Consider the following 27941-nt stretch of genomic DNA (forward strand, 5'->3'; position numbering starts at 1 on the left):
ACCCTAGGTTTTTGTTTTGTATCTCTGTTCCTTGAATAGAAGGTTTGCAGGCATCGAACTTGAGCCTTGGGTGGTGAGTATGTAGGTTGTGTTCTGTGAAGTTGGTTTATGTATATGTTGTATATAGTGTATTGTATATATTGTATATAGTGTGTATAATAGAGGGTCTTAGTTAGGTTGGGTGGGGGATTGGGGGGTTCAACGGCGGTGATAGGAGACTGATCTGGCCTGGCCCAGGCCCCGCCTGGGGAAAAACTTTGGGGCCTGATCCTAGCTCGGATAATTCCTGAACTTTGTGGCCAGAGCTGGATCAGGGGTGGCGGGATAGTTAGAGTAGGTGTGTGTATATATTGAAAAAAGGAAAAAAAATATAATAAAAAAAATAAATAAATAAAAAAAAATAAAAATAAGAAAATAAAATAAAATAAATAAATAAAAATAAATAAAAAAAAATAAAAAAAATAAATAAATGTTAATTTTGTACACTATATCTTATTTAGGTTTGTTGTAGGGTGTATGTGGCGGTGCAAGCGGGTGGCTGTAAGGTAAGGCAGTGGGACCAGTAGAGTTTTGTTGTGTTTGCGGCGTTGTATAAATCGGTATATAATGTGTTTATAGTGTATATATTGTATATAATATTGTATATAGGACGGTGTGAATGTAGTTGGGGTTGTATATAGTAGTATGAATGAAGCTGGGCCGGGGGTCTTACATGATTTTATACTATTTATTATTTATAATTTTTTACAGGGGTATTCATGTAAGTTATGAGTATTTTGTTTGTTGTCTTTTGTTTTTGCTTTCTTTATTTAATTGGATTTTTTCTTTCTTGTCCCTGATTAGTAGGTTTCTTTTTTGTCGTTTGTTGCCGTCTGATTGGAGCTTTGTTCTTATGTTTTGTTCTGTTGTGTTTTATTTGTAATGTATCATAGTTAGTGTCATGTGTAAGTATTTTTTATTTAATAAAAGACCTACAGTCTATTACTCCCTGTTATCAGCCATTACTGGGGGAGGAGGCTACAATCTATTACTCCCTGTTATCAGCCATTACTGGGGGAGGAGACTTTAGGATAGGAGCCTACAATCTATTACTCCCTGTTATCAGCCATTACTCGGGGAGGAGCCTACAATCTATTACTCCCTGTTATCAGCCATTACTGGGGGAGGAGACTGTAGGATAGGAGCCTACAATCTATTACTACTTGTTATCAGCGATGGTTGGAAGTGAAAAGGCTGATTCTTGTTTATTTGCAATGATCAATGATGGACGGACCATCCAGAAATATCTTCGGCCAAGTCTGTGATGCTATTTTTGCATTCTGAGGGCCTGATGGGTTCTTGGCCCTTTAGACCCCTGGAATGTGACATTACACACGCGGTTACAGCTTGGCTGCACCCTGCTCCCGCCTCGTAGCTATTACTCAGGATGGAGGAAACGGAGCCATTTGTATTTTTGGCCTGAGTGATTATGTACCATAGGGAATGGTGGGCTCAGAAATAATGTGACCCCCGACAGGAAGGCGAGGATGACACCCAGCGAGAAACCAGAGTACAGAAACTGTACAGTAAAGGATGAGCACAGACCGCCATCTACCAGCTGTCATTAATCCCGAACTGTCAGGATACGAGAGATTATTAACATAATAATAACAATGACTGATATCTGACAGCAGAATCTTCTATCCACTCCTAGGAGATCGCTATATTGTGGCCGACTGCGGAGGAGGAACGGTGGATCTCACAGTCCATCAGATCGAGCAACCGCAAGGAACCCTGAAGGAACTGTACAAAGCATCAGGTAGAAAATAACCTAATACTACCCCTATATACAGGAATATAACTGCTATAATACTGCCCCTATGTACAAGAATATAACTACTATAATACTGCCCCTATGTACAAGAATATAACTACTATAATACTGCCCCTATGTACAAGAATATAACTACTATAATACTGCCCCTATGTACAAGAATATAACTACTATAATACTGCTCCTATGTACAAGAATATAACTACTATAATACTGCCCCTATGTATAAGAATATAACTACTATAATACTGCTCCTATGTACAAGAATACAACTACTATAATACTGCCCCTATGTACAAGAATATAACTACTATAATACTGCCCCTATGTACAAGAATATAACTACTATAATACTGCCCCCTATATACAAGAATATAACTGCTATAATACTGCCCCTATGTACAAGAATATAACTACTATAATACTGCCCCTATGTACAAGAATATAACTGCTATAATACTGCCCCCTATGTACAAGAATATAACTACTATAATACTGCTCCTATGTACAAGAATATAACTACTATAATACTGCTCCTATGTACAAGAGTATAACTACTGTAATACTGCTCCCTATGTACAAGAATATAACTACTATAATACTGCTCCTATGTACAAGAATATAACTACTATAATACTGCTCCTATGTACAAGAATATAACTACTATAATACTGCTCCTATGTACAAGAATATAACTACTATAATACTGCTCCTATGTACAAGAGTATAACTGCTATAATACTGCTCCTATGTACAAGTATATAACTACTATAATACTGCACCTATGTACAAGAATATAACTACTATAATACTGCCCCTATGTGCAAGAATATAACTACTATAATACTGCTCCTATGTACAAGAATATAACTACTATAATACTGCCCCTATGTACAAGAATATAACTACTATAATACTACTCCTATGTACAAGAATATAACTGCTATAATACTGCCCCCTATGTACAAGAATATAACTACTGTAATACTGCTCCTATGCACAAGAATATAACTACTATAATACTGCCCCTATGTACAAGAATATAACTACTATAATACTGCTCCTATGTACAAGAATATAACTGCTATAATACTGCCCCCTATGTACAAGAATATAACTACTATAATACTGCTCCTATGTACAAGAATATAACTGCTATAATACTGCTCCTCTATACAAGAATATAACTGCTATAATACTGCCCATATGTACAAGAATATAACTACTATAATACTGCTCCCTATGTAAAAGAATATAACTACTATAATACTGCTCCTATGTACAAGAATATAACTACTATAATACTGCCCCCTATGTACAAGAATATAACTACTATAATACTGCTCCTATGTACAAGAATATAACTGCTATAATACTGCTCCTCTATACAAGAATATAACTGCTATAATACTGCCCATATGTACAAGAATATAACTACTATAATACTGCTCCCTATGTAAAAGAATATAACTACTATAATACTGCTCCCTATGTACAAGAATATAACTACAATACTGCTCCTATGCACAAGAATATAACTACTATAATACTGCCCCTATGTACAAGAATATAACTGCTATAATACTGCCCCTATGTACAAGAATATAACTGCTATAATACTGCCCCTATGTACAAGAATATAACTACTATAATACTGCTCCCTATGTACAAGAATATAACTACTATAATACTGCTCCTATTTACAAGAATATAACTACTATAATACTGCTCCTCTGTAGAAGAATATAACTACTATAATACTGCTCCTATGTACAAGAATATAACTGCTATAATACTGCCCCTATGTACAAGAATATAACTGCTATAATACTGCTCCTCTGTAGAAGAATATAACTACTATAATACTGCTCCCTATGTAAAAGAATATAACTACTATAATACTGCTCCTATGTACAAGAATATAACTGCTATAATACTGCCCCTATGTACAAGAATATAACTACTGTAATACTGCCCCTATGTACAAGAATATAACTACTATAATACTGCTCCTATGCACAAGAATATAACTACTATAATACTGGCCCCTATGTACAAGAATATAACTGCTATAATACTGCCCCTATGTACAAGAATATAACTACTATAATACTGCCCCTATGAACAAGAATATAACTACTATAATACTGCCCCTATGTACAAGAATATAACTACTATAATACTGCCCCTATGTACAAGAATATAACTACAATAATACTGCTCCTATGTAGAAGAATATAACTACTATAATACTGCTCCTCTGTACAGGAATATAACTACTATAATACTGCCCCTATGTACAAGAATATAACTACTATAATACTGCTCCTATGTACAAGAATATAACTACTATAATACTGCTCCTATGTACAAGAATATAACTACTATAATACTGCTCCTATGTACAAGAATATAACCACTATAATACTGCTCCTCTGTACGGGAATATAACTACTATAATACTGCCCCTATGTACAAGAATATAACTACTATAATACTGCTCCTATGTAGAAGAATATAACTACTATAATACTGCTCCTCTGTACAGGAATATAACTACTATAATACTGCCCCTATGTACAAGAATATAACTACTATAATACTGCCCCTATGTACAAGAATATAACTACTATAATACTGCTCCTATGTACAAGAATATAACCACTATAATACTGCTCCTCTGTACGGGAATATAACTACTATAATACTGCCCCTATGTACAAGAATATAACTACTATAATACTGCTCCTATGTAGAAGAATATAACTACTATAATACTGCTCCTCTGTACAGGAATATAACTACTATAATACTGCCCCTATGTACAAGAATATACCTATTATAATACTCCCCCTATGTACAAGAATATAACTGCTATAATACTGCCCCTATGTACAAGAATATAACTGCTATAATACTGCCCCTATGTACAAGAATATAACTGCTATAATACTGCCCCTATGTACAAGAATAGAACTGCTATAATACTCCCCCTATGTACAAGAATATAACTGCTATAATACTGCCCCTATGTACAAGAATATAACTGCTATAATACTGCCCCTATGTACAAGAATATAACTGCTATAATACTGCCCCCTATGTACAAGAATATAACTGCTATAATACTGACCCTATGTACCAGAATATAATTAATATAATACTGTCCCTATGTACAAGAATATAACTACTATAATACTCCCCCTATGTACAAGAATATAACTGCTATAATACTGCCCCTATGTACAAGAATATAACTGCTATAATACTGCCCCTATGTACAAGAATATAACTGCTATAATACTGCCCCTATGTACAAGAATATAACTGCTATAATACTCCCCCTATGTACAAGAATATAACTGCTATAATACTGCCCCTATGTACAAGAATATAACTGCTATAATACTGCCCCTATGTACAAGAATATAACTGCTATAATACTGCCCCTATGTACAAGAATATAACTGCTATAATACTCCCCCTATGTACAAGAATATAACTGCTATAATACTGCCCCTATGTACAAGAATATAACTGCTATAATACTGCCCCTATGTACAAGAATATAACTGATATAATTCTCCCCCTATGTACAAGAATATAACTGCTATAATACTGCTCCAATATACAAGAATATAACTACTATAATACTGCTCCTATGTACAAGAATATAACTACTATAATACTGCTCCTATGTACAAGAATATAACTACTATAATACTGCTCCCTATGTACAAGAATATAACTACTATAATACTGCTCCTATTTACAAGAATATAACTACTATAATACTGCTCCTCTGTAGAAGAATATAACTACTATAATACTGCTCCTCTGCACAAGAATATAACTACTATAATACTGCTCCTATGTACAAGAATATAACTGCTATAATACTGCCCCTATGTACAAGAATATAACTGCTATAATACTGCTCCTCTGTAGAAGAATATAACTACTATAATACTGCTCCCTATGTAAAAGAATATAACTACTATAATACTGCCCCTATGTACAAGAATATAACTACAATAATACTGCTCCTATGTAGAAGAATATAACTACTATAATACTGCTCCTCTGTACAGGAATATAACTACTATAATACTGCCCCTATGTACAAGAATATAACTACTATAATACTGCTCCTATGTACAAGAATATAACTACTATAATACTGCTCCTATGTACAAGAATATAACTACTATAATACTGCTCCTATGTACAAGAATATAACCACTATAATACTGCTCCTCTGTACAGGAATATAACTACTATAATACTGCCCCTATGTACAAGAATATAACTACTATAATACTGCTCCTATGTAGAAGAATATAACTACTATAATACTGCTCCTCTGTACAGGAATATAACTACTATAATACTGCCCCTATGTACAAGAATATAACTACTATAATACTGCCCCTATGTACAAGAATATAACTGCTATAATACTGCCCCTATGTACAAGAATATAACTGCTATAATACTGCCCCTATGTACAAGAATATAACTGCTATAATACTGCCCCTATGTACAAGAATAGAACTGCTATAATACTCCCCCTATGTACAAGAATATAACTGCTATAATACTGCCCCTATGTACAAGAATATAACTGCTATAATACTGCCCCTATGTACAAGAATATAACTACTATAATGCTGCCCTTATGTACAAGAATATAACTACTATAATACTGCCCCCTATGTACAAGAATATAACTGCTATAATACTGACCCTATGTACAAGAATATAATTACTATAATACTGTCCCTATGTACAAGAATATAACTACTATAATATTCCCCCTATGTACAAGAATATAACTGCTATAATACTGCCCCTATGTACAAGAATATAACTGCTATAATACTGCCCCTATGTACAAGAATATAACTGCTATAATACTGCCCCTATGTACAAGAATATAACTGCTATAATACTCCCCCTATGTACAAGAATATAACTGCTATAATACTGCCCCTATGTACAAGAATATAACTACTATAATACTGCTCCAATATACAAGAATATAACTACTATAATACTGCCCCTATGTACAAGAATATAACTACTATAATACTGCCCCCTATGTACAAGAATATAACTACTGTAATACTGCCCCTATGTACAAGAATATAACTACTATAATACTGCTCCTATGTACAAGAATATAACTACTATAATACTGCTCCTATGTACAAGAATATAACTACTATAATACTGCCCCTATGTACAAGAATATAACTACTATAATACTGCCCCTATGTACAAGAATATAACTACTATAATACTGCCCCTATGTACAAGAATATAACTACTATAATACTGCCCCTATGTACAAGAATATAACTACTATAATACTGCCCCTATGTACAAGAATATAACTACTATAATACTGCCCCTATGTACAAGAATATAACTACTATAATACTGCCCCTATGTACAAGAATATAACTACTATAATACTGCCCCTATGTACAAGAATATAACTACTATAATACTGCCCCCTATGTACAAGAATATAACTACTATAATACTGCCCCTATGTACAAGAATATAACTACTATAATACTGCCCCCTATGTACAAGAATATAACTACTATAATACTGTTCCCATACTGATGAGGTGTTCTGGTCATGTAGGTGGTCCTTATGGAGCTGTTGGGGTTGACCTTGCCTTTGAGAAGATGTTATGCAAGATATTCGGTGAGGACTTCATTCAGACCTTCAAGGTGAAGCGGCCGGCAGCCTGGGTGGACCTGATGATCGCATTTGAGGCTCGGAAAAGAACTGCAGCTCCACAGAGGTCCAACCACCTGAACATCTCCCTGCCGTTCTCCTTCATAGACTTCTACAGGAGACACACCAGGCAAAATGTGGAGACCGCCCTACGGAAGAGCAGGTGAAATGGAGGCTGCAGAGAGTACCAGACCCTCACCTCCAGGATACACGTTAGTAGGACGGGGACCCTCACCTCCAGGATACACGTTAGTAGGTCGGGGACCATTCACCTCCAGGATACACGTCAGTAGGCCGGGGACCCTTCACCTCCAGGATACACATTAGCAGGTTGGGGACCATTCACCTCCAGGATACACGTTAGCAGGTTGGGGACCCTTCACCTCCAGGATACACGTTAGCAGGTTGGGGACCCTTCACTTCCAGGATACACGTTAGCAGGTTGGGGACCCTTCACCTCCAGGATACACGTTAGCAGGTTGGGGACCCTTCACCTCCAGGATACACATTAGCAGGTTGGGGACCCTTCACCTCCAGGATACATGTTAGTAGGTTGGGTACCCTTCACCTCCAGGATACACATTAGTAGGTCAAGATCCCTCAACTCACTGGAAATCACTGTTATTATGGGGGCACTGTGGATATCACTGTTATTATGGGGCACTGTGGATATCACTGTTATTATGGGGCACTTTGGATATCACTGTTATTATGGGGCACTGTGGATATCGCTGTTATTATGGGGACACTGTGGATATCACTGTTATTATGGGGCACTGTGGATATCGCTGTTATTATGGGGCACTGTGGATATCGCTGTTATGGGGCACTGTGGATATCACTGTTATTATGGGGCACTGTGGATATCACTGTTATTATGGGGGCACTGTGGATATCGCTGTTATTATGGGGACACTGTGGAGATCGCTGTTATTATGGGGCACTGTGGATATCACTGTTATTATGGAGCACTGTGGATATCGCTGTTATTATGGGGGCACTGTGGATATCGCTGTTATTATGGGGGCACTGTGGATATCGCTGTTATTATGGGGACACTGTGGATATCACTGTTATTATGGGGACACTGTGGATATCACTGTTATTATGGGGCACTGTGGATATCACTGTTATTATGGGGGCACTGTGGATATCACTGTTATTATGGGGGCACTGTGGATATCGCTGTTATTATGGGGACACTGTGGATATCACTGTTATTATGGGGACACTGTGGATATCACTGTTATTATGGGGCACTGTGGATATCACTTATTATGGGGCACTGTGGATATCACTGTTATTATGGGGGCACTGTGGATATCACTGTTATTATGGGGGCACTGTGGATATCGCTGTTATTATGGGGGCACTGTGGATATCGCTGTTATTATGGGGGCACTGTGGATATCGCTGTTATTATGGGGCACTGTGGATATCACTGGTATTATGGGGCACTGTGGATATCACTGTTATTATGGGGACACTATGGATGTTACTGTTATTATGGGGACACTGTGGATATTGCTGTTATTATGGGGACACTGTGGATATCACTGTGTCACGATAATGTAAAATACCATAGTAGCGGGATTTCTGCGCATGTGACCATGGTCCTGAAAGCACATGGCAGCTTTGACCCCCCTTCTCTCTTTGTTTCTGCTGTATGTGAAGCTATTCTTCTCAATGCTCTGCCCTGCCCCCAAGCCAGGAATGTTTATTGTGCTTGTAGATGCACAAATCACCCTCCAGCTGAAACTGGTCTGATATCTCTCTTAAGACAGGAGGTTCTTTGTACTATTATAATAAGATATTGGGCCCCCGATTTGGGCTAGGAAAATAATAAGTACATATTGCTAACTTCCATCGGTAGCTCTGTTAAACACTGTAAGCGCGAGACACTAACCACAGCAGGTACAAAGTACAGATTTCTCTGGAACCGTGTGGAACTAGGACGAATTTGGTACCAATAGTAAGCTAATTTTAATACAATATGGATGAGGTGTGTGTTATGACTCTGCCAGATTCTCGAGCGAAGATATGAGAGTTATAAGAATTGCTGTTGAAATCTGTAAGTCTGAGGAAAGGGCAGGGTCCAGGGAAACCAGCCTTTTTAGTGTTGTCACAAGGCTGCAAGTTATAAGTTTCTGTACGTTACCCAGTCTTGAGTCTTGCCGGAGGAGCTGTTCCTATCCAGACCTCCTGATGCACTGGGACATTTGGGGCTCCGCCTTATGAAATCCTAGCTGTCTGAACACAGAATTTACACTGCAAACCATCCTTTTATCCTTAACTTAGCTGGCTCAAGGTGTGAGATCTGTCACTCAGCCTTTTTGAGGTTTGACCACCTGCTGAGCTAGGTGTCCCGTTACAGCTGAACAAAAAGGGGTTTTTATAATCCCATGCCAAATAGGATACAAATGATTGATATTAAATTATATTTTCAATATATTTCATAGGGTGCACTCTCGATATCACTGTTATTATGGGGCCACTGTGGATAGCACTAAGGCTAGGTTCACATTGCGTTAATGGGTTAACGCTAACGGACTGTGTTGCACGGCGAAAATGTCGCAATTAATGCCGTGCAACGGGTCCGTTAGCGCACCCATTGACAGCAATGTGATTTCTGCCTGTAGCGCATCGCTAGCGCATGCCCTTTTCGGCACGCACTAGCGATGTGCCGTTCTTTTGTGACGGACCTCGGACGCTGCTTGCAGGTCCGTCCCTCGCTAGCGCAGATCGGGGATCTGCGCTAGCGGGGACGGCGAACGCGGACCCTAGAGAAAGATTGCGTTAGCGCAATCCGCTAGCACTATGCGCTTAACGGATTGCCCTAACGCAATGTGAACCTAGCCTTATTGTGGGGCCACTGTGGATGTCACTGGTATTATGGGGGCTCTATGGGTATCACTGTTATTATGGGGCCACTGTGGATGTCATTATTATGGGTTTTGCTCCCGTCAAACTAAATTGGCCTGATATTGTAGTGGCAGATTTAGAACTTCTGCTCCTGGCATGGCCCGTGCTTCTGAAGAGTGACTTGATGATATAAGTGCAGCTCTTTTGCCCCTTTATCAGTGCCGAACCTTCTCTTCTTCATTAATCCCTCCAGTGCCGCTGTGTAATCTCTGATTTCTGCCCTCAGTGTGAACTTTGTGAAGTGGTCCTCGCAGGGGATGCTCCGGATGTCGTCGGAGGCCATGAATGAACTCTTCCAGCCGACCATCCAGCAGATCATCCAGCACATCGGTACGGACATAGCAATCTCCTGTGGGTTATTAACTTCACTTATCCAGAGAAGCTGTCATTAATAATGTCCCTGGGGGGCGGTGTACGGGCGAGGCCTTGGTGATGGCGGGACGGTGTGCAGGGAGGTCATGGTGACAGCAGGACGGGAAGAGGTAACATCTCTCCTTGTGGAGAGGGCCAAGCTGATGTAAGGAGACTTGTAGGCCATGCAATGCTTTACTGGGAAATTATATATACAAATTGCCTATTAAGAGGAAAAGAGGACACGCGCTCTAGGGTGCACACATTAGGAGGCACTAGTCAACCATAAACTCTCTAGTCAACCATAAACTCTGTTATTACTGACCTGATGAACAGAAGAAAATGTCAGATGGAGTCACAGGGCCACATTTTGTGCCATAAAGTAATAGGATGGTTTGTGTGCTGTCCTTTGGGTGTCATAAAAGTTGACTCTAGCAGAATTACGTTTACATTCTGTAAGTGTCCTAATAATGAGCAGCAAGAAGCTGACACACAGGGCTGCCACCAGTAACTTCAGGACCCCATACTAGGAAAATTTTCGGCCCCCCTTCAGACTCCACTCTCAGCTCCACCTCCACTCCGGGAACCTATCCCATCGCCCACTCTTGGAAAACTCACTTCTCCACCACGTCCTCACCAATCACACTTTAACAGTTCCCACCGGACACCAGATCACATACGTAGCCAGCAGCTTTTGTTTTAGCAAAAGATTTTAAGCCATCACTACGACACGGTACACTCTTCTGGCCGGGCCCTACTCTGACATATTAAATATTTCTTAAAATACCCAATACTCTTTTTAGGTATATTCTTATTTATTTTCCTTTAAGGGAATGTGTCACATACATTTTTTTTTTTTAAATGACCATTAATACCACATACAAGGAACAAATACTGTCACACTGTGATTAGACCACATATTACCACCACACAGAGACCGAATAATACCACATACAAGGAAAAATATGTCACACCATGGCCAGACCACATATTACCACCACATAATGACAGAATAATACCACATACAATAAAAAAAAATACATCACACCCTGGCCGGACCACTTATTATCACCACATAGTGACTGAATAATACCACAAACAAGGAACAAATACCACCACAGCATGGCCGCACCACATATTACCATCACATAGTGACCAAATAATATCACATACAAGGAAAATATACTGCCACACCGTGACTAGACCATATATTCCACCTAGTGACTTAATACCACAGTACAGTTCATTAATAAAAAATAAAAACAACTATTATATTAAGTGACATTATACACTAGTTACATTATACACAGGAGATCTGCATATTGTCAGTGTACAGGTAATACAATGATCACCAGTGACATTATACACAGGGGCTCAGTATATAGTGTACAGGTAATACAGTGATCACCAGTAACATTATACACAGGAGCTCTGTATATAGTGTATAGTGTACAGGTAATACAGTGATCACCAGTGACATTATACAAAGGGGCTCAGTATAAAGTGTCAGTGTACAGGTAATACAGTGATCACCAGTGACATTATACACAGGAGCTCTGTAGATAGTGTACAGTATACAGGTTATACAGTGATCACCAGTGACATTATACACAGGAGCACTGTATCTATATACAGAGTGTAGTGCCAGTGTACAGGTAATACAGTGATCACCAGTGACATTATACACAGGAGCTCTGTATGTAGTGTATAGTATACAGGTAGTACAGGGATCACCAGTGACATTACACAGGAACTCTATATATAGTGTCAGTGAACAGGTAATATAGTGATCACCAGTGACATTATACACAGGAGCTCTGTATATAGTGTCAGTGTACAGGTAATAAAGTGATAATCAGTGACATTACACAGGAGCTCTGTATATATTGTACAGGTAATACAGTGATCACCAGTGACATTATACACAGGAGCTCTGAATATAGTGTCAGTATACAGGTAATACAGCGATCACCAGTGACATTATACACAGGGGCTCTGTATATAGTGTATAGTGTACAGGTAATACAGTGATCACCAGTGACATTATACACAGGAGCTCTGTATATAGTGTCAGTGTACAGGTAATACAGTGATAATCAGTGACATTATACACAGGAGCTCTGTATATAGTGTACAGGTAATACAGTGATCACCAGTGACATTATACACAGGAGCTCTATGTATAGTGTCAGTGTACAGGTAATACAGTGATCACCAGTGACATTATACACAGGGGCTCTGTATATAGTGTATAGTGTACAGGTAATACAGTGATCACCAGTGACATTATACACAGGAGCTCTGTATATAGTGTCAGTGTACAGGTAATACAGTGATCACCAGTGACATTATACACAGGGGCTCTGTATATAGTGTATAGTGTACAGGTAATATAGTGATCACCAGTGACATACACAGGAGCTCTGTATATAGTGTCAGTGTACAGGTAATACAGTGATAATCAGTGACATTATACACAGGAGCTCTGTATATAGTGTACAGGTAATACAGTGATCACCAGTGACATTATACACAGGAGCTCTATATATAGTGTCAGTGTACAGGTAATACAGTGATAATCAGTGACATTATACACAGGAGCTCTGTATACAGTGTACAGGTAATACAGTGATCACCAGTGACATTATACACAGGAGCTCTGTATATAGTGTCAGTGTACAGGTAATACAGTGATCACCAGTGACATTATACACAGGAGCTCTGTATATAGTGTCAGTGTACAGGTAATACAGTGATCACCAGTGACATTATACACAGGGGCTCTGTATATAGTGTATAGTGTACAGGTAATATAGTGATCACCAGTGACATACACAGGAGCTCTGTATATAGTGTCAGTGTACAGGTAATACAGTGATAATCAGTGACATTATACACAGGAGCTCTGTATATAGTGTACAGGTAATACAGTGATCACCAGTGACATTATACACAGGAGCTCTATATATAGTGTCAGTGTACAGGTAATACAGTGATAATCAGTGACATTATACACAGGAGCTCTGTATATAGTGTACAGGTAATACAGTGATCACCAGTGACATTATACACAGGAGCTCTGTATATAGTGTCAGTGTACAGGTAATACAGTGATCACCAGTGACATTATACACAGGAGCTCTGTATATAGTGTCAGTGTACAGGTAATACAGTGATAATCAGTGACATTATACACAGGAGCTCTGTATATAGTGTCAGTGTACAGGTAATACAATGATAATCAGTGACATTATACACAGGGGCTCTGTATATAGTGTACAGGTAATATAGTGATCACCAGTGACATTATACACAGGAGCTCTATATATAGTGTCAGTGTACAGGTAATGTTATATGGTACTTAATTAACATGTTTTTATTTATCAAGAAAATGCAAAAGTCATCCTGCCTCGTTCCAGTGACCATAGTTGGGGCAGTCCTAACTCTAGTATTAAAATCCTTACAGTTTCTCAAGTGACATGCATGTAGATAAAGGCTGAAAGCCCAAGTTGACATCTCAAGTTCAAGTCCTTCACATTTTCCACTTTGTCACCAACGTCTACACTATCACAGATAAAGAAAAAAGCTACATATTGACGCACCGCACAGTAACAGGACCTCCCCACTGAAAACAATATCCTAAAAAATAAAATACATCACAGCAGTAATAATATCGCTTAATTAGCCCCTTTCTGTAATAACATCCCCTATCCTGGCCCCCGTGTATCTCAATTCTGGCCCCTACGAATCTCACTTCTGGCTCCCATTTATCAGTTCTCTATATTGTGGATTTTCACAGTGCAAGCAAACTGAAAAAAAAAAAAAAAAAAAAGGTTTTCTTACCTGGCCGCAGTCCAGCGGCTTCATCTTCCTTCTTGATATGCAGCGCGGATGCTCTGACGACATTCGCGCCGATATCACCTGCAAGCATCTAATTGGCTGGCAATTTTTAACTGTTGCCATGCTGGAAGTCACTAGCTTCCTGTCCGGCAATATATTTCAACTGAACATGCGTCTGAGGATGCATGTTCAGTTGAATACTCAACTGGCTCAACCCACCCCTGTGACGGTGAGCAAAAGCAAAAAAAAGGGGGGCCCGGACTGAGTGAGACATGCTGCCTGTGACTTGAGTAACGCGTGTTAAAGGGATAGTCACAACATAAAGGTATCCCCTATCCTGACTGCTGAGGATGACCAGTGGAACCATTAGCAGTGCCGAGAATGAGGTTCCGGAATCTGGAAGCTGCAGAGCCCTGTAGTGAATAGAGCAGAGCTGTGCAAGCTCAACCCCTTCTCCATTCATGGTGTATGGAACAGCCAGAAATAACGTAGCGCTGCACTCGACTTTCACCGGTATAAACCTGCACGCGCTTCTCTGCTCCATTCAAGATGGTGCTCTGTAGTCCCTGGCATTTATGACTGCAAAGGTCCCAGCGATCATTACGTTATTGTGCGGACACCCTGTTTTGTTGACAGCCCTGTAAGCGCAGTTTACCTGCCTGTGTTAAAGGACATTATGGTCCAATGGTCCGTAATGGATCATCCTGTGAAGATTCGCGCTGACAAAACATTGCCCCATTGCAAAAGGCCGAGTGGTGCACGCTCTATGCTAATACTGCTTTACCCTACTGTTTGCAGGCGATCTCGTCAACAAACCTGAAGTATCAGGCATCAAGTACCTCTTCCTGGTGGGCGGCTTTGCGGAGTCTCCCATGCTGCAGAATGCTGTACAGTCGGCCTTCAGCGAGGTGTGCCGGGTCATCATCCCTCAAGATGTTGGTCTGACGATACTTAAAGGAGCAGTCCTTTTTGGCCTAGACCCGACCATCGTGAGAGTGAGGCGTTCACCTCTCACTTATGGAGTCGGCGTCCTCAACAAGTTTGTGGAAGGAAAACATCCGAAAGAGAAGCTGCTTGTGAAGGAAGGCAAGAACTGGTGCACAGACATCTTTGACAAGTTTGTGTCCGTGGACCAGTCGGTGGCCCTTGGAGATATCGTGCAGAGGAGCTACTGCCCAGCCCGACTTGGCCAACGCAAAATCATCATCAACATTTACTGCTCATCCAGCGATGATGTGGTGTACATCACCGATGCCGGCGTCAGGAAGTGTGGTACCATCAATCTGGACCTGCCAGACATCAACGAGGAAAATGGCAAGATCCTTCGTCGGGAGATTAAAGCCAGCATGCAATTTGGAGACACAGAAATCAAAGTCACAGCAATGGACGTCAAGACTTCCAAGACTGTCCGAGCCGCCATCGACTTCCTCTCCAATTAGTGGGAGATCTCATGTGATCATAAACTCAAAGCACTTGACCATCATATACGTGGCTTCATCCAAAACAAAGGAGTTGGGAGCAGTTGGTTCAGCTTCATGTCCCTCTTTACTTTACATGGGGGTGCATATTTTTTGCCAAATATTTGCTATTTTTATAAAACACAGACAAGATCTCCTAACTCTTGGCCAACCCTCGCTGCATCAGAGCAGAAAAACAGGAGTCAACACGAGACTTTCCACAGCTCTGACCCAACATGTCACCAATCTCTGGCCAGACTCCACAGTGCAGAATGGCTGCTCCACCAGAAAAGGAGAGGATGGCGATTGTGGAGCTTCGGTTTTGGGAAGCCAATGGTCCTCTGTAATATTCAGGTGTTGTAAGGACAAGGAACCTTGCAGTCAATGAAAACCAAGTACCTGCTGCATCCAAACAGCTGTAGGTCCACCATCGATACATTTTGATAAAGCACAACTCCACCTGCTAAATCCATGAGACCACTATAGAGGAATCTGACAATGGGGGGTTGTAAGTTAGGTGGAGCCCGTGTACACTGACATCTAAGGGGCAAGATGGAGCATCAACTTCGCCAATTCCAGATCAGAGGAAGCCACAATTTCAGGTTGTATCCACTATTCTCGTAAATATTAATGCGTGGACAGTTTTTTGCAGCTCCATCTGAAGGGTTGATCTCCACACTTATGCAATCTTGTGCCGATCCAAACAGCCCCTTTTTTGCAGGTTGCTGCCTTGGGTTCAGAACATCTCCGTCCAATACTAGAAGCGATGCAGGCCTGGGAATGAGGTGGAAGCTATATTAGGTGTAGCGCCCTGGTGACTACCATCTGATCATCTCCAGAACCTTAATGGTCTCATCCGATGTGATAACATCCCCAATGTGAATACCGGATCCATCCTCCACCTCCGTCCTCTCACTATGAGAAGACTATGTAGTCAGAATATATTTTTTTACATGTAACTCTTCCCTGCAGTATCTGTGTACCATGTATGATACGTATTCCATGTATTAAATAAACCACTACCGTACACATGTCGTACGTCTACACCCCTCCAGTCACAGCCAAAGCTGCACGCCTGACGCAGGACCTCGCTGCTGCCCTCTGCTGGTTCAGTGCATGATCTGATGGCGGATGAAGGTCAGGTGGTTAGAAAGTTTGAAGAAGTTTTACTCCTCTTCCCCATCATATCCGCTCCATCCAGGGAGGAGATACTGTCATGGTATAGGACATGGTTCATGTCCTGCTCTCTCAGGGTTAATGTTGCTGGCCTCTCTTTGGATCTAGGAGGGGGATGTATACACACTCCAGACTAGGATTCCCTGTCAGCTATACTTTCGTTTAGGGCTCTTACTCACCAGCAAGAAACTCGGATGAGTCTCGCATGTTAATACCTGGCACTCAGATCGGAGCGTGCGGTCGCATAGGAATACATAGAGCCGCACGCTTCGCTCCTGAGTGCCGGCAGCAGCGTCGGGTATTGACGTGCGAGACTCATCCTAGTTTCTCGCTGGTGAGTATGAGCCCTTAGTATGTGTGTCTGACCCCTTGAGTGTGTGCTCGGTTTGCTTGTGTTGCTCTCCGAGCGTTGTTGCTTGTTTGTTCTGTTGGCTTTCTGACCTTTGCTCCCTTTCTGACTATCCCTCCGTCTCACCCCTCGGTTACCTCGTTATTCCTTGGTTTAGATCTTGGCACGTTTAACTACTCTCCAGTGTATTTCGTCTCCTCTGCACCCCGGCGTCTGGCGCCACCCTCGACCACCTCCTTCCCTGTCACATGGTTCAGGTCCTGTTTGCTACCCGGTGAGTTCTCCGCCACTCTGCTCTCAGCTCCCTTGCTGCGGCGCGCAGCAGTAATACCCGGGAGTCGTGACAGATACACATTGTATCACACAGGATGGGATTAGATACCACGTATTAGATACGGCAGCTCAGCAGACAGCGCCCCCCGATGGGATACATAATGGCTCAGCAGTTTCACAGAATAAGCTTAGATACTGCAGCTGAGAAGACAGTGGGGATTGAGGGCCTGAAAACTTCACCTCGAGGTGTTTCCACCGATAAGCTTCTCTCTGCTACCACTAGGGGACACTCCCCCCATACAGGTTTATTGCCGCGCTCAGTGCTCTGCAGCAGGCGCTCGCCCTGGTGGTGGCTGCAGGCATCGCACCTCGTACATGACACAGCTGTAATTGCATGCAATGTAATGTGATCACAGTCGCACGTTCTGCCTCTGTGGCCGCTGCACAAAATGCCGTATGGCCCGGGGCAATGCTGGACGGGGCTGTCCTGCTGCCTTCACTGTGGGGACCTGTGTGACAATGTGAGGATAGACCGGATCTGAGGGCCCGCGGGCTTTAATGATCTGCCGATAATGTGACAGGCATGATTAATAATTCGCTCCCACGGCTGCTGAGAACGCGGCGTCCGACTCCTAATTACTGTCACATCCCCGGAGAAAGACAAAATGGCAAATATCCTGCAGTAAGTAAATAGTAATAGTGCCGTGCTGTGCAAAACAACAGCAGCGAGGAGCCGAATCCTCATAGCCGCAGCCGCCCCCATATACGGTATAACCGCAGCCGCCCCCACATACGGTATAACCGCAGCCGCCCCCCGTATACGGTATAACTGCAGCCGCCCCATATACGGTATAACCGCAGCCGCCCCCACATACGGTATAACCGCAGCCGCCCCCCGTATACGGTATAACTGCAGCCGCCCCATATACGGTATAACCGCAGCCGCCCCCACATACGGTATAACCGCAGCCGCCCCCCCGGATACGGAATAACCGCAGCCGCTCCCACATATGGTATAACCGCAGCGGCCCCCTGTATACGGTATAACTGCAGCCGCCCCCCGTATACGGTATAACCGCAGCCGCCCCCATATGCAGTATAACCACAGCCGCCCCCATATACGGTATAACCGCAGCCGCCCCCCGTATACGGTATAACCGCAGCCGCTCCCACATATGGTATAGCCGCAGCCGCTCCCACATATGGTATAACCGCAGCTGCCCCCCGTATACGGTATAACCGCAGCCGCCCCCATATGCAGTATAACCACAGCCGCCCCCATATACGGTATAACCGCAGCCGCCCCCCGTATACGGTATAACCGCAGCCGCTCCCACATATGGTATAACCGCAGCCGCTCCCACATATGGTATAACCGCAGTGGCCCCCTGTATACGGTATAACTGCAGCCGCCCCCATATACAGCATAACCGCCGCCACCCCCCGTATACGGTATAACCGCAGCCGCCCCCCGTATACGGTATAACCGCAGCCGCTCCCACATATGGTATAACCGCAGCCGCCCCCGTATACGGTATAACCGCAGCCGCTCCCACATATGGTATAACCGCAGCCGCCCCCCGTATACGGTATAACCGCAGCCGCTCCCACATATGGTATAACCGCAGCCGCCCCCGTATACGGTATAACCGCAGCCGCCCCCATATACGGTATAACCACAGCCGCCCCCATAAACGGTATAACCGCAGCCGCCCCCATATACGGTATAACCGCAGCCGCCCCCATATACGGTATAACCGCAGCCGCCCCCCGTATACGGTATAACCGCAGCCGCCCCCCGTATACGGTATAACCGCAGCCGCCCCCATATACAGTACAACCGCAGCCGCCCCCATATACAGTACAACCGCAGCCGCTCCCATATACAGTACAACCGCAGCCGCTCCCATATACAGTACAACCGCAGCCGCCCCCATGTACAGTATAACCGCAGCCGCCCCCATATACAGTACAACCGCAGCCGCCCCCATGTACAGTATAACCGCAGCCGCCCCCATATACAGTACAACCGCAGCCGCCCCCATATACAGTACAACCGCAGCCGTCCACTGACACGGTACTGACCGGACGACGTCCCACAGGTCTTTAGCATTTTTTTATGTCAATCGACAAGTTCTCCATCGGACCGAGGTCTGCGGATCGGGCCGAGGTCTCTTCATAACATTAGTCTTGTTGGTCTGGAGCCAGGATGTCGCCCACTTGCTGCTGTTTGGGGTTGTTGTCTCCATTTCAAGGGCATTTCTTCTCCAGCGTAAGACTACATGACATCTCCCAGTATTATGATATATTCACTCTGGTCCATGGTGCCTTGTGTGTGATAAATGGGCCCAACTCCATAATATGAGGACGTACCCGAACCAATCTGCTCACACCTCCATGTTTTACAGTCTTCACCGTGTCCTGAGTCCAGTGTTTATGGGTCTCACCTTGTCTGCGGCAACACCCAACAAGTACAATCCTGCACTCATCAGTCCATAGAAGGTTCCACCACTTCTCTTTAGACCGATCAGTGTGTTTTTTGGGAACACTTTTTTTCAGCAATTATACTTTACGAGGATTTCTTGCACATAGTTTGTCTTCACGTAAGACCTCACAGCTAACTGAACGCCTGATGACACCATTATGTCAGGATCACGTAGTGCGGTCTCCCCACTTGCACCAATGTGACGTTCCACCACTGTCAGCACGGGACCAAGAAGGCATAGGTTGTGAGAGGATGGGGCCTGTTGTGAATTCCGTTCTCGAACTCCCTCCTGTGGTCATGAATGGTACTTCGGCGAGTTCTGTCCGTAGACTCCCTCTGGTGGCTGTGAGTGGAACTGCTGGTTCTGAGGTTGCTTCATCAGCTGCCCTCGTTTGCGGCTAGGCTGGCTTCTCTATTTAACTCCACTCAGATCGTTACTCCATGCCAGCTGTCAATGTATCAGTACTGGTTCAGATCTCTCTTGGATCTTTCTGATGACCTGTCTACTCCAGCAGAAGCTAAGTCCCTGCTAGTTCATTTGTTGTTCATTTTGTACTGAATATATTTTTTAGTACTTGCTAAGTTCTAGTCCAGCTTGCTTATATGATATTGCCTTGCTAGCTGGAAGCTCTGGGGTGCAGAGTGGCAACTCCGCACCGTGAGTCGGTGCGGGGGTCTTTTTGCACACTCTGCGTGGCTTTTTGTAGTTTTTTGTGCTGACCGCATAGATCCCTTTCCTATCCTCAATCTATTTAGTAAGTCTGGCCTCCTTTGCTGAAACCTGTTTCATCCCTGTGTTTGTGACTTTCCTCTTAATACACAGTTAATATATGTGGGGGGCTGCCTTTACCTTTGGGGGAATTTCTCTGAGGCAAGGTAAGGCTTTATTTCCTATCTTTAGGGGTAGTTAGCTCTTAGGCTGTGAAGAGGCATCTAGGGAGAGTTAGTTACGCTCCACAGCTATTTCTAGTTTGTGTGTTATAGGATTAGGGTTTGCAGTCAGCAGAGTTCCCACTTCCCAGAGCTTGTCCTGTCATCTAGTTTAACCATCAGGTCATTCCAGGTGCACCTAACCACCAGGTCCATAACAGGGGCATACACAGTCACTGATGTGGCACCACACTCGCCCACATCCCCAACAGGCTGAGAGGCCTCTTTCACTAACACCAGTTAGATATAAGACCAGTCCGTTAGCAGGATTATATCGGGCCAGAAACCAGCCACGGTACCATGGAACGTTAAGCCGAGAATAAAGGCTTGTGGATTCATGGATCAAGATAAAAGTACAGCCCAAGGTTAAATTATATATTTAAATCACCTTAAAGGCACACTAGACAATACACAGCGGTTATACATATACAATGGTCAGATATGCAAATATGGGTGAAGTACAAAAGATATAAGCAGATGGATCATGTCAATTACCAGTGTGATGTTCAACCATGTGTGCACTGGGCCACAGGGGGTTTGGGCTGCCAGCTGGTTCCTAGTTCCTTCACAGCAAATTACTTAATGTGGCCCCCAGTCTCAAAGTGAACAGCAAGCATAACAGAGAGACAACATGGCCTTACACAAGCCTTTATACCCTTGGTTGGTCACACCCTTTTCCACCCCCAGGAGGGTCCTTATGCCCCTCTCCTGGAGGTTTATAGCTACATCTCGGCATCTGGTCAGTCTCGCTGGGTCTCCATTACCCTTGGAGATCAAGCACGGCATTGATACCTGGTCTCCTACTAGCCTTTCTACGCATCTCCCCACTCTGGGATGCTGGGACGAATCGAGACACTGGAGGGCATTCAGTCCGTTCCAGAGAGCTTGAAAATGTAACCGCTGTGTGGCTATGACGTACGAAAGGCCCATATTCTCCTTATGATATCATAGCTGACTCAACAAAGCAGTTAGACCACATGGTATCAGCAGGTGGTCTTCCTATAGGAGCTTGGAGACTGCTAGCTGGTGGGGGTGCGAATTTCTTCTCTGAAGCCGAGATGCCAGGCCCCCTACTAAGCTATGTGTCCTGGTACAGCTACACGTTTCAGGAGGATAGTAAGCTGCCAATAAATCCCCCCCATCCTTCACAGCTCCCACCTTTAGAGGGCACTAGTAGACAGCACTTTCCGTTGCTCCCCCACGCTCTCGCTCGTCCGCAACCTCCCCTTGTCGGAATAAGCCGTCGGCATTGGCATTTGCCACAAGAAGGGCTGTATGGTGAAGTGGTACTGGTGGAGCATAAGGCTCCAGCGTAGCAACCTCCCATTTGTTCCAGATACTGTATGTAACCAGCTGAGGGGGTTGTGGTCTGTTTCCACAGTGAACTGACGTTAGTACAAGTGTGGCTGCAGACTCTGCAAAGCGCACATACCGTATTTTTCAGATTATAAGACGCTCCGGATTATAAGATGCACCCCAAATTTTGAGGAGAAAAATAAGAAAATTATATTTTTTAATAAAATGGTGGTGGGTGCGGTGAAGCGGGGTCCCAGGGTCGCTGCTGGAGGAGGCAGGAGTGGGGTGATGCTGCAGGCTAGGACGAGGGGGGGCTCCGATGTGCAGCACGCTGGTGCAGGGGTCTTGTGCTGGTGCATGTCCGCTGCTGCTGCCAAGTGTCTCCGAGTGCCTGGCGGTTGCTGCGGGTGTCTCCGGTGCCCAGCGGTGCTGCGTGGGTGTCTGGTGCTGCCCAGGGCTCTGCTGACATTTTGCGACAGACCAGAGCCCTGGTAATTCCATGGTTCTCTGTGCCTGTGCGGTGGACTCCGGGAATATGGCCGCCGCCGGGGGCGGAGCTGCGCAGATGTGATCTCGGAAACTAGATCCTGGAGGTTCGAAGCTAAATCTCCCAAAACCTATGAAAGATCATAACTTTCCAATGGAAGGTCATAGGGTGGTGGGTCTGGGGCCATCGGGTCCCCCTGGGCACTCGTTACACTTAGGGTAGGTTTCCACGGTCAGTAAACGCTGCGGATTGGATGCTGCATACAGTCGCAGCGTCTAATCTGCAGCAGCCAGATGTTACAGCATAGCGGAGGGGATTTTGTGAAATCACATCTCCACTATGCGTGCAGGGACGCCTCCGACCCATGCGGCATGTCTTTCTAGACGCTCCGTAAATATCACAGTCCAATGTATAGGATGTGGTGATTCCGCATGGTTCAGTGAACACATGCGGAACCACCGAGCGTACAAAAGCCGGCAGACATGTGCTGCCTCCAAAGCGCTGCTAATTCTGACCGTGGAAACATACCCTTCGAGACCAAACATGGCGCTGCTAGCTGGCTACTGCTAGCCATTCTACGCATCTCCCTACCCTGGTGCGCTAGAACGGATTGAGACCATGGAAGGTGTGTTGTCCGTTCCAGAGAATTAATACTTCACCTTGTCTCAGCTGACCTCAGCAGGAACGGGGGTCCAACTCTTCAAATACCTGCCCATGGGAATCTATATAGATGGCATGCCTTGCTAAGAAAGTAGAGCCTTTGTACAGAGCCGTGGCTCCCCCTTTGTGAACTAGGCATGTCATCTATATAGCTTCCCATGGGCAGGTGACTGAACAGACGGACCCCGATCCTGCTCTGCCCACATCCATTATTGAGGTGGGGTTTTACTACTCGAAACAGCATAGCACCGTCCCGGTTGCGCACATCTTGCCACAGTGGGATGGCTTTTAGGCAGGGTATATGCTCTTTGTGTTTTTTCATCTTGGGCTTTGTCTTTGCAGCGTTCTCTTACACATTACACTTATATTCAGTATCCTTTCTTCGGTTTCCCTAAACACTGGGCACGATATAGAGCGGAAGACCAAGAGATCCACTGAGACAGACAGCAAACATGTGGAGAGGAACCCGCACTTCATCACAGCCCCTGATAGAAAGATCAAACCCACAGCCGTGCTGACAACCAGCGTCCCACAGAGCCCGACCACCTCCATGGTGCATCCAGATAACAGCACCACACAGAGCCCGACCACAGCCACTGTGCTTTCCAGGAACATCATCCCAAAGAGCCCGACCACAGCCACTGTGCGATCCAATAACAGCACCACACAGAGCCCGACCACAGGCACTGTGCTTTCCAGGAACAGCATCCCAAAGAGCCCGACCACAGGCACTGCGCGTTCCAGGAACAGCATCCCAAAGAGCCCGACCACAAGCACTGCGCGTTCCAGGAACAGCATCCCAAAGAGCCCGACCACAGGCACTGTGCGTTCCAATAACAGCATCCCAAAGAGCCCGACCACAGGCACTGCGCGTTCCAGGAACAGCATCCCAAAGAGCCCGACCACAGGCACTGTGCTTTCCAGGAACAGCATCCCAAAGAGCCCGACCACAGGCACTGTGCGTTCCAGGAACAGCATCCCAAAGAGCCCGACCACAGGCACTGTGCGTTCCAGGAACAGCATCCCAAAGAGCCCAACCACAGGCACTGTGCGTTCCAGGAACAGCATCCCAAAGAGCCCGACCACAGGCATTGTGCATTCCAGGAACAGCATCCCAAAGAGCCCGACCACAGGCACTGTGCTTTCCAGGAACAGCATCCCAAAGAGCCCGACCACAGGCACTGCGCGTTCCAGGAACAGCATCCCAAAGAGCCCGACCACAAGCACTGTGCGTTCCAGGAACAGCATCCCAAAGAGCCCGACCACAGGCACTGTGCGTTCCAATAACAGCATCCCAAAGAGCCCGACCACAGGCACTGCGCGTTCCAGGAACAGCATCCCAAAGAGCCCGACCACAGGCACTGTGCTTTCCAGGAACAGCATCCCAAAGAGCCCGACCACAGGCACTGTGCGTTCCAGGAACAGCATCCCAAAGAGCCCGACCACAGGCACTGTGCGTTCCAGGAACAGCATCCCAAAGAGCCCAACCACAGGCACTGTGCGTTCCAGGAACAGCATCCCAAAGAGCCCGACCACAGGCACTGTGCATTCCAGGAACAGCATCCCAAAGAGCCCGACCACAGGCACTGTGCGTTCCAGGAACAGCATCCCAAAGAGCCCGACCACAGGCATTGTGCATTCCAGGAACAGCATCCCAAAGAGCCCGACCACAGGCACTGTGCGTTCCAGGAACAGCATCCCAAAGAGTCCGACCACAGGCACTGTGCGTTCCAATAACAGCATCCCAAAGAGTCCGACCACAGGCACTGTGCGTTCCAATAACAGCATCCCAAAGAGCCCGACCACAGGCACTGTGCGTTCCAATAACAGCATCCCAAAGAGCCCGACCACAGGCACTGTGCGTTCCAGGAACAGCATCCCAAAGAGCCCAACTACAGGCACTGTGCGTTCCAGGAACAGCATCCCAAAGAGTCTGACCACAGGCACTGTGCATTCCAGGAACAGCATCCCAAAGAGTCCGACCACAGGCACTGTGCGTTGCGATAACAGTGCCACAGCCATTTAACCATGTTCTGATCAGGATGATACGCCCTCACACGCTGCAATACCTTACCCCTCATGTCTCGCTGCTCCAGGATCTCTCGCCTCAGTATGATCAGGTGCTACTCACAAAATTAGAATATCATCAAAAAGTTAATTTCATTACAGAGTGATCTATTTCAAGTGTTTATTTCTGTTAATGTTGATGATTATGTCTTATAGCCAATGAAAACCCAAAAGTCTTTATCTAAGCAAGGCTGCTTTCACACACCTATGTTTTTGCTGTCAGGCCCAATCCAAAAGTTGCCGCCGGATCAGTTTTTTTCTCATAGACTTGTATTAGCGATTGATTGCGACGGATGGCCTCACGTTTCATACGTTTTTCGCCTAATCCATCGAATATTGTTTTTCCGGCGGCTGGAGAAAACAAAGTAACGTTTTTTGTGTCCATCGAAAAAAAACGGACAGCGACGGATCAGCTAGTCGGATCCGGCAAAAAAAAGGATCCATTGCATACGTTTTTCACAATTTGCGACGTATCCGTTTTTTTCTAAATTCGCCGGATTGAGCCTGAAGGCAAAAAACTGATGTGTGAAAGTAGCCTAAATTAGAATACTTTATAACACCAGCTTGAAAAAGGATTTTAAAATCTGAAATGTTGTCCTACTGAAATGTATGATCAGTAAATACACTCAGTACTTGTCATGGCTCCTTTTGCATCAATTATTGCATCAATGCGGCGTGGCATGGAGGCGATCAGCCTGTGACACTGCTGAGGGGTTATGGAGCCCAGGTTGCTTTGATAGCAGCCTTCAGCTAAGTCTGCATTGTTGGGTCTGGTGTCTCTCATCTTCCTTCTGACAATACTCCATAGATTCTCTATGGGGTTAAGGTCAGGTGAGTTTGCTGCCAATCAAGCCCAGTGATACTGTTGTTTGTAAACCAGGTATTGGTACTTTTGGCAGTGTGGACGGGCCAAGTCTTGCTGGAGAATGACATTTCCATCTCCTAAAAGCTTGTCGGCAGAGGGAAGCATGAAGAGCTCTAAAATGTCCTGATAGACGGCTGCGCTGACTTTGGTCTTGATAACACACAGTGGACCTACACCAGCAGATGACATGGCTCCCCAAACCATCGGGGATTGTGGAGACTTCACACTAGACCTCCAGCAGCTTGGATTGTGGCCTCTCCACTCTTCCTCCAGACTCTGGGTCCTGAATTTCCACATGAAATGCAAAACTCACTTTCATCTGAAAACAACACCTTGGACCACTGACAACAGTCCAGTACTTTTTCTCCTTGGCCCAGGTAAGACGCTTCTGGCGTTGGAGACAGGCCAGTACAACAGGAGATGTGGAGGGGGCCGTAGCAGGGCAACAACCCAGAAGCAGGACCGCTAAATCAGCCTTTGTGCAAGGAGCAGGAGCACTGCCAGATTCCTGCAAAATGACCTACAGCAGGCCACAAATGTGCATGTGTCTGCACAAATGGTTAGAAACTAACGTCCACAGATGGGGGCTGTGCTCACAGCTCAACACCATGCAGGACGCTTGGCATTTGCCACAGACCAGGATTGGCAAATTCGCCACTGGCGCCCTGTGCTTTTTACAGATGAAAGCAGGCTCACACTGAGCACATGTGACAGACGTGACAGAGTCTGGAGACGCCGTGGGGAGCGATCTGCCTGTAACATCCTTCAGCATGACCGGTTTGGCAGTGGGTCAGTAATGGTGCGGGGTGGCATTTCTTTGGAGGGCCACACAGCCCTCCATGTGCTCGCCAGAGGTAGCCTGACTGCCATTAGGTACCGAGATGAGATCCTCAGACCCCTTGTGAGACCATATGCTGGTGCAGTTGGCCCTGGGTTCCTCCTAATGCAGGACAATGCCAGACCTCATGTGGCTGGAGTGTCAGCAGTTCCTGCAAGATGAAGGCATTGAAGCTATGGACTGGCCCGCCCATTCCCCAGACCTGAATCCGATTGTACACATCTGGGACATCATGTCTAGCACCATCCACCAATGACACGTTGCACCAGACTGTCCAGGAGTTGGCGGATGCTTTAGTCCAGGTCTGGGAGGAGATCCCTCAGGAGACCATCCGCAGCCTCATCAGGAGCATGCCCAGGCATTGTAGGGAGGTCATACAGG

At 44.7% G+C, this 27941-nt stretch overlaps 1 protein-coding gene across 4 annotated transcripts in view; it reads left to right on the forward strand.

The window, feature by feature from the left end:
- Positions 1-16276, forward strand: part of HSPA12B (heat shock protein family A (Hsp70) member 12B) — a 143413-nt gene extending 127137 nt beyond the window's left edge. For all 4 annotated transcript variants that reach the window (XM_077280370.1, XM_077280371.1, XM_077280372.1 and 1 more), the window contains exons 10-13: positions 1694-1798; positions 7469-7727; positions 10713-10816; positions 15476-16276. In XM_077280370.1, the coding sequence (XP_077136485.1) occupies positions 1694-1798; positions 7469-7727; positions 10713-10816; positions 15476-16116 (1109 nt within the window). In that variant the 3' untranslated portion in view covers positions 16117-16276. The remainder of the gene's footprint in view (positions 1-1693; positions 1799-7468; positions 7728-10712; positions 10817-15475) is intronic.
- The last annotated feature ends 11665 nt before the right edge of the window (positions 16277-27941 follow it).

The sequence above is a fragment of the Ranitomeya variabilis genome, chromosome 1, assembly GCF_051348905.1.
Source record: "Ranitomeya variabilis isolate aRanVar5 chromosome 1, aRanVar5.hap1, whole genome shotgun sequence".
NCBI classification, from domain to species: Eukaryota; Metazoa; Chordata; class Amphibia; order Anura; family Dendrobatidae; genus Ranitomeya; species Ranitomeya variabilis.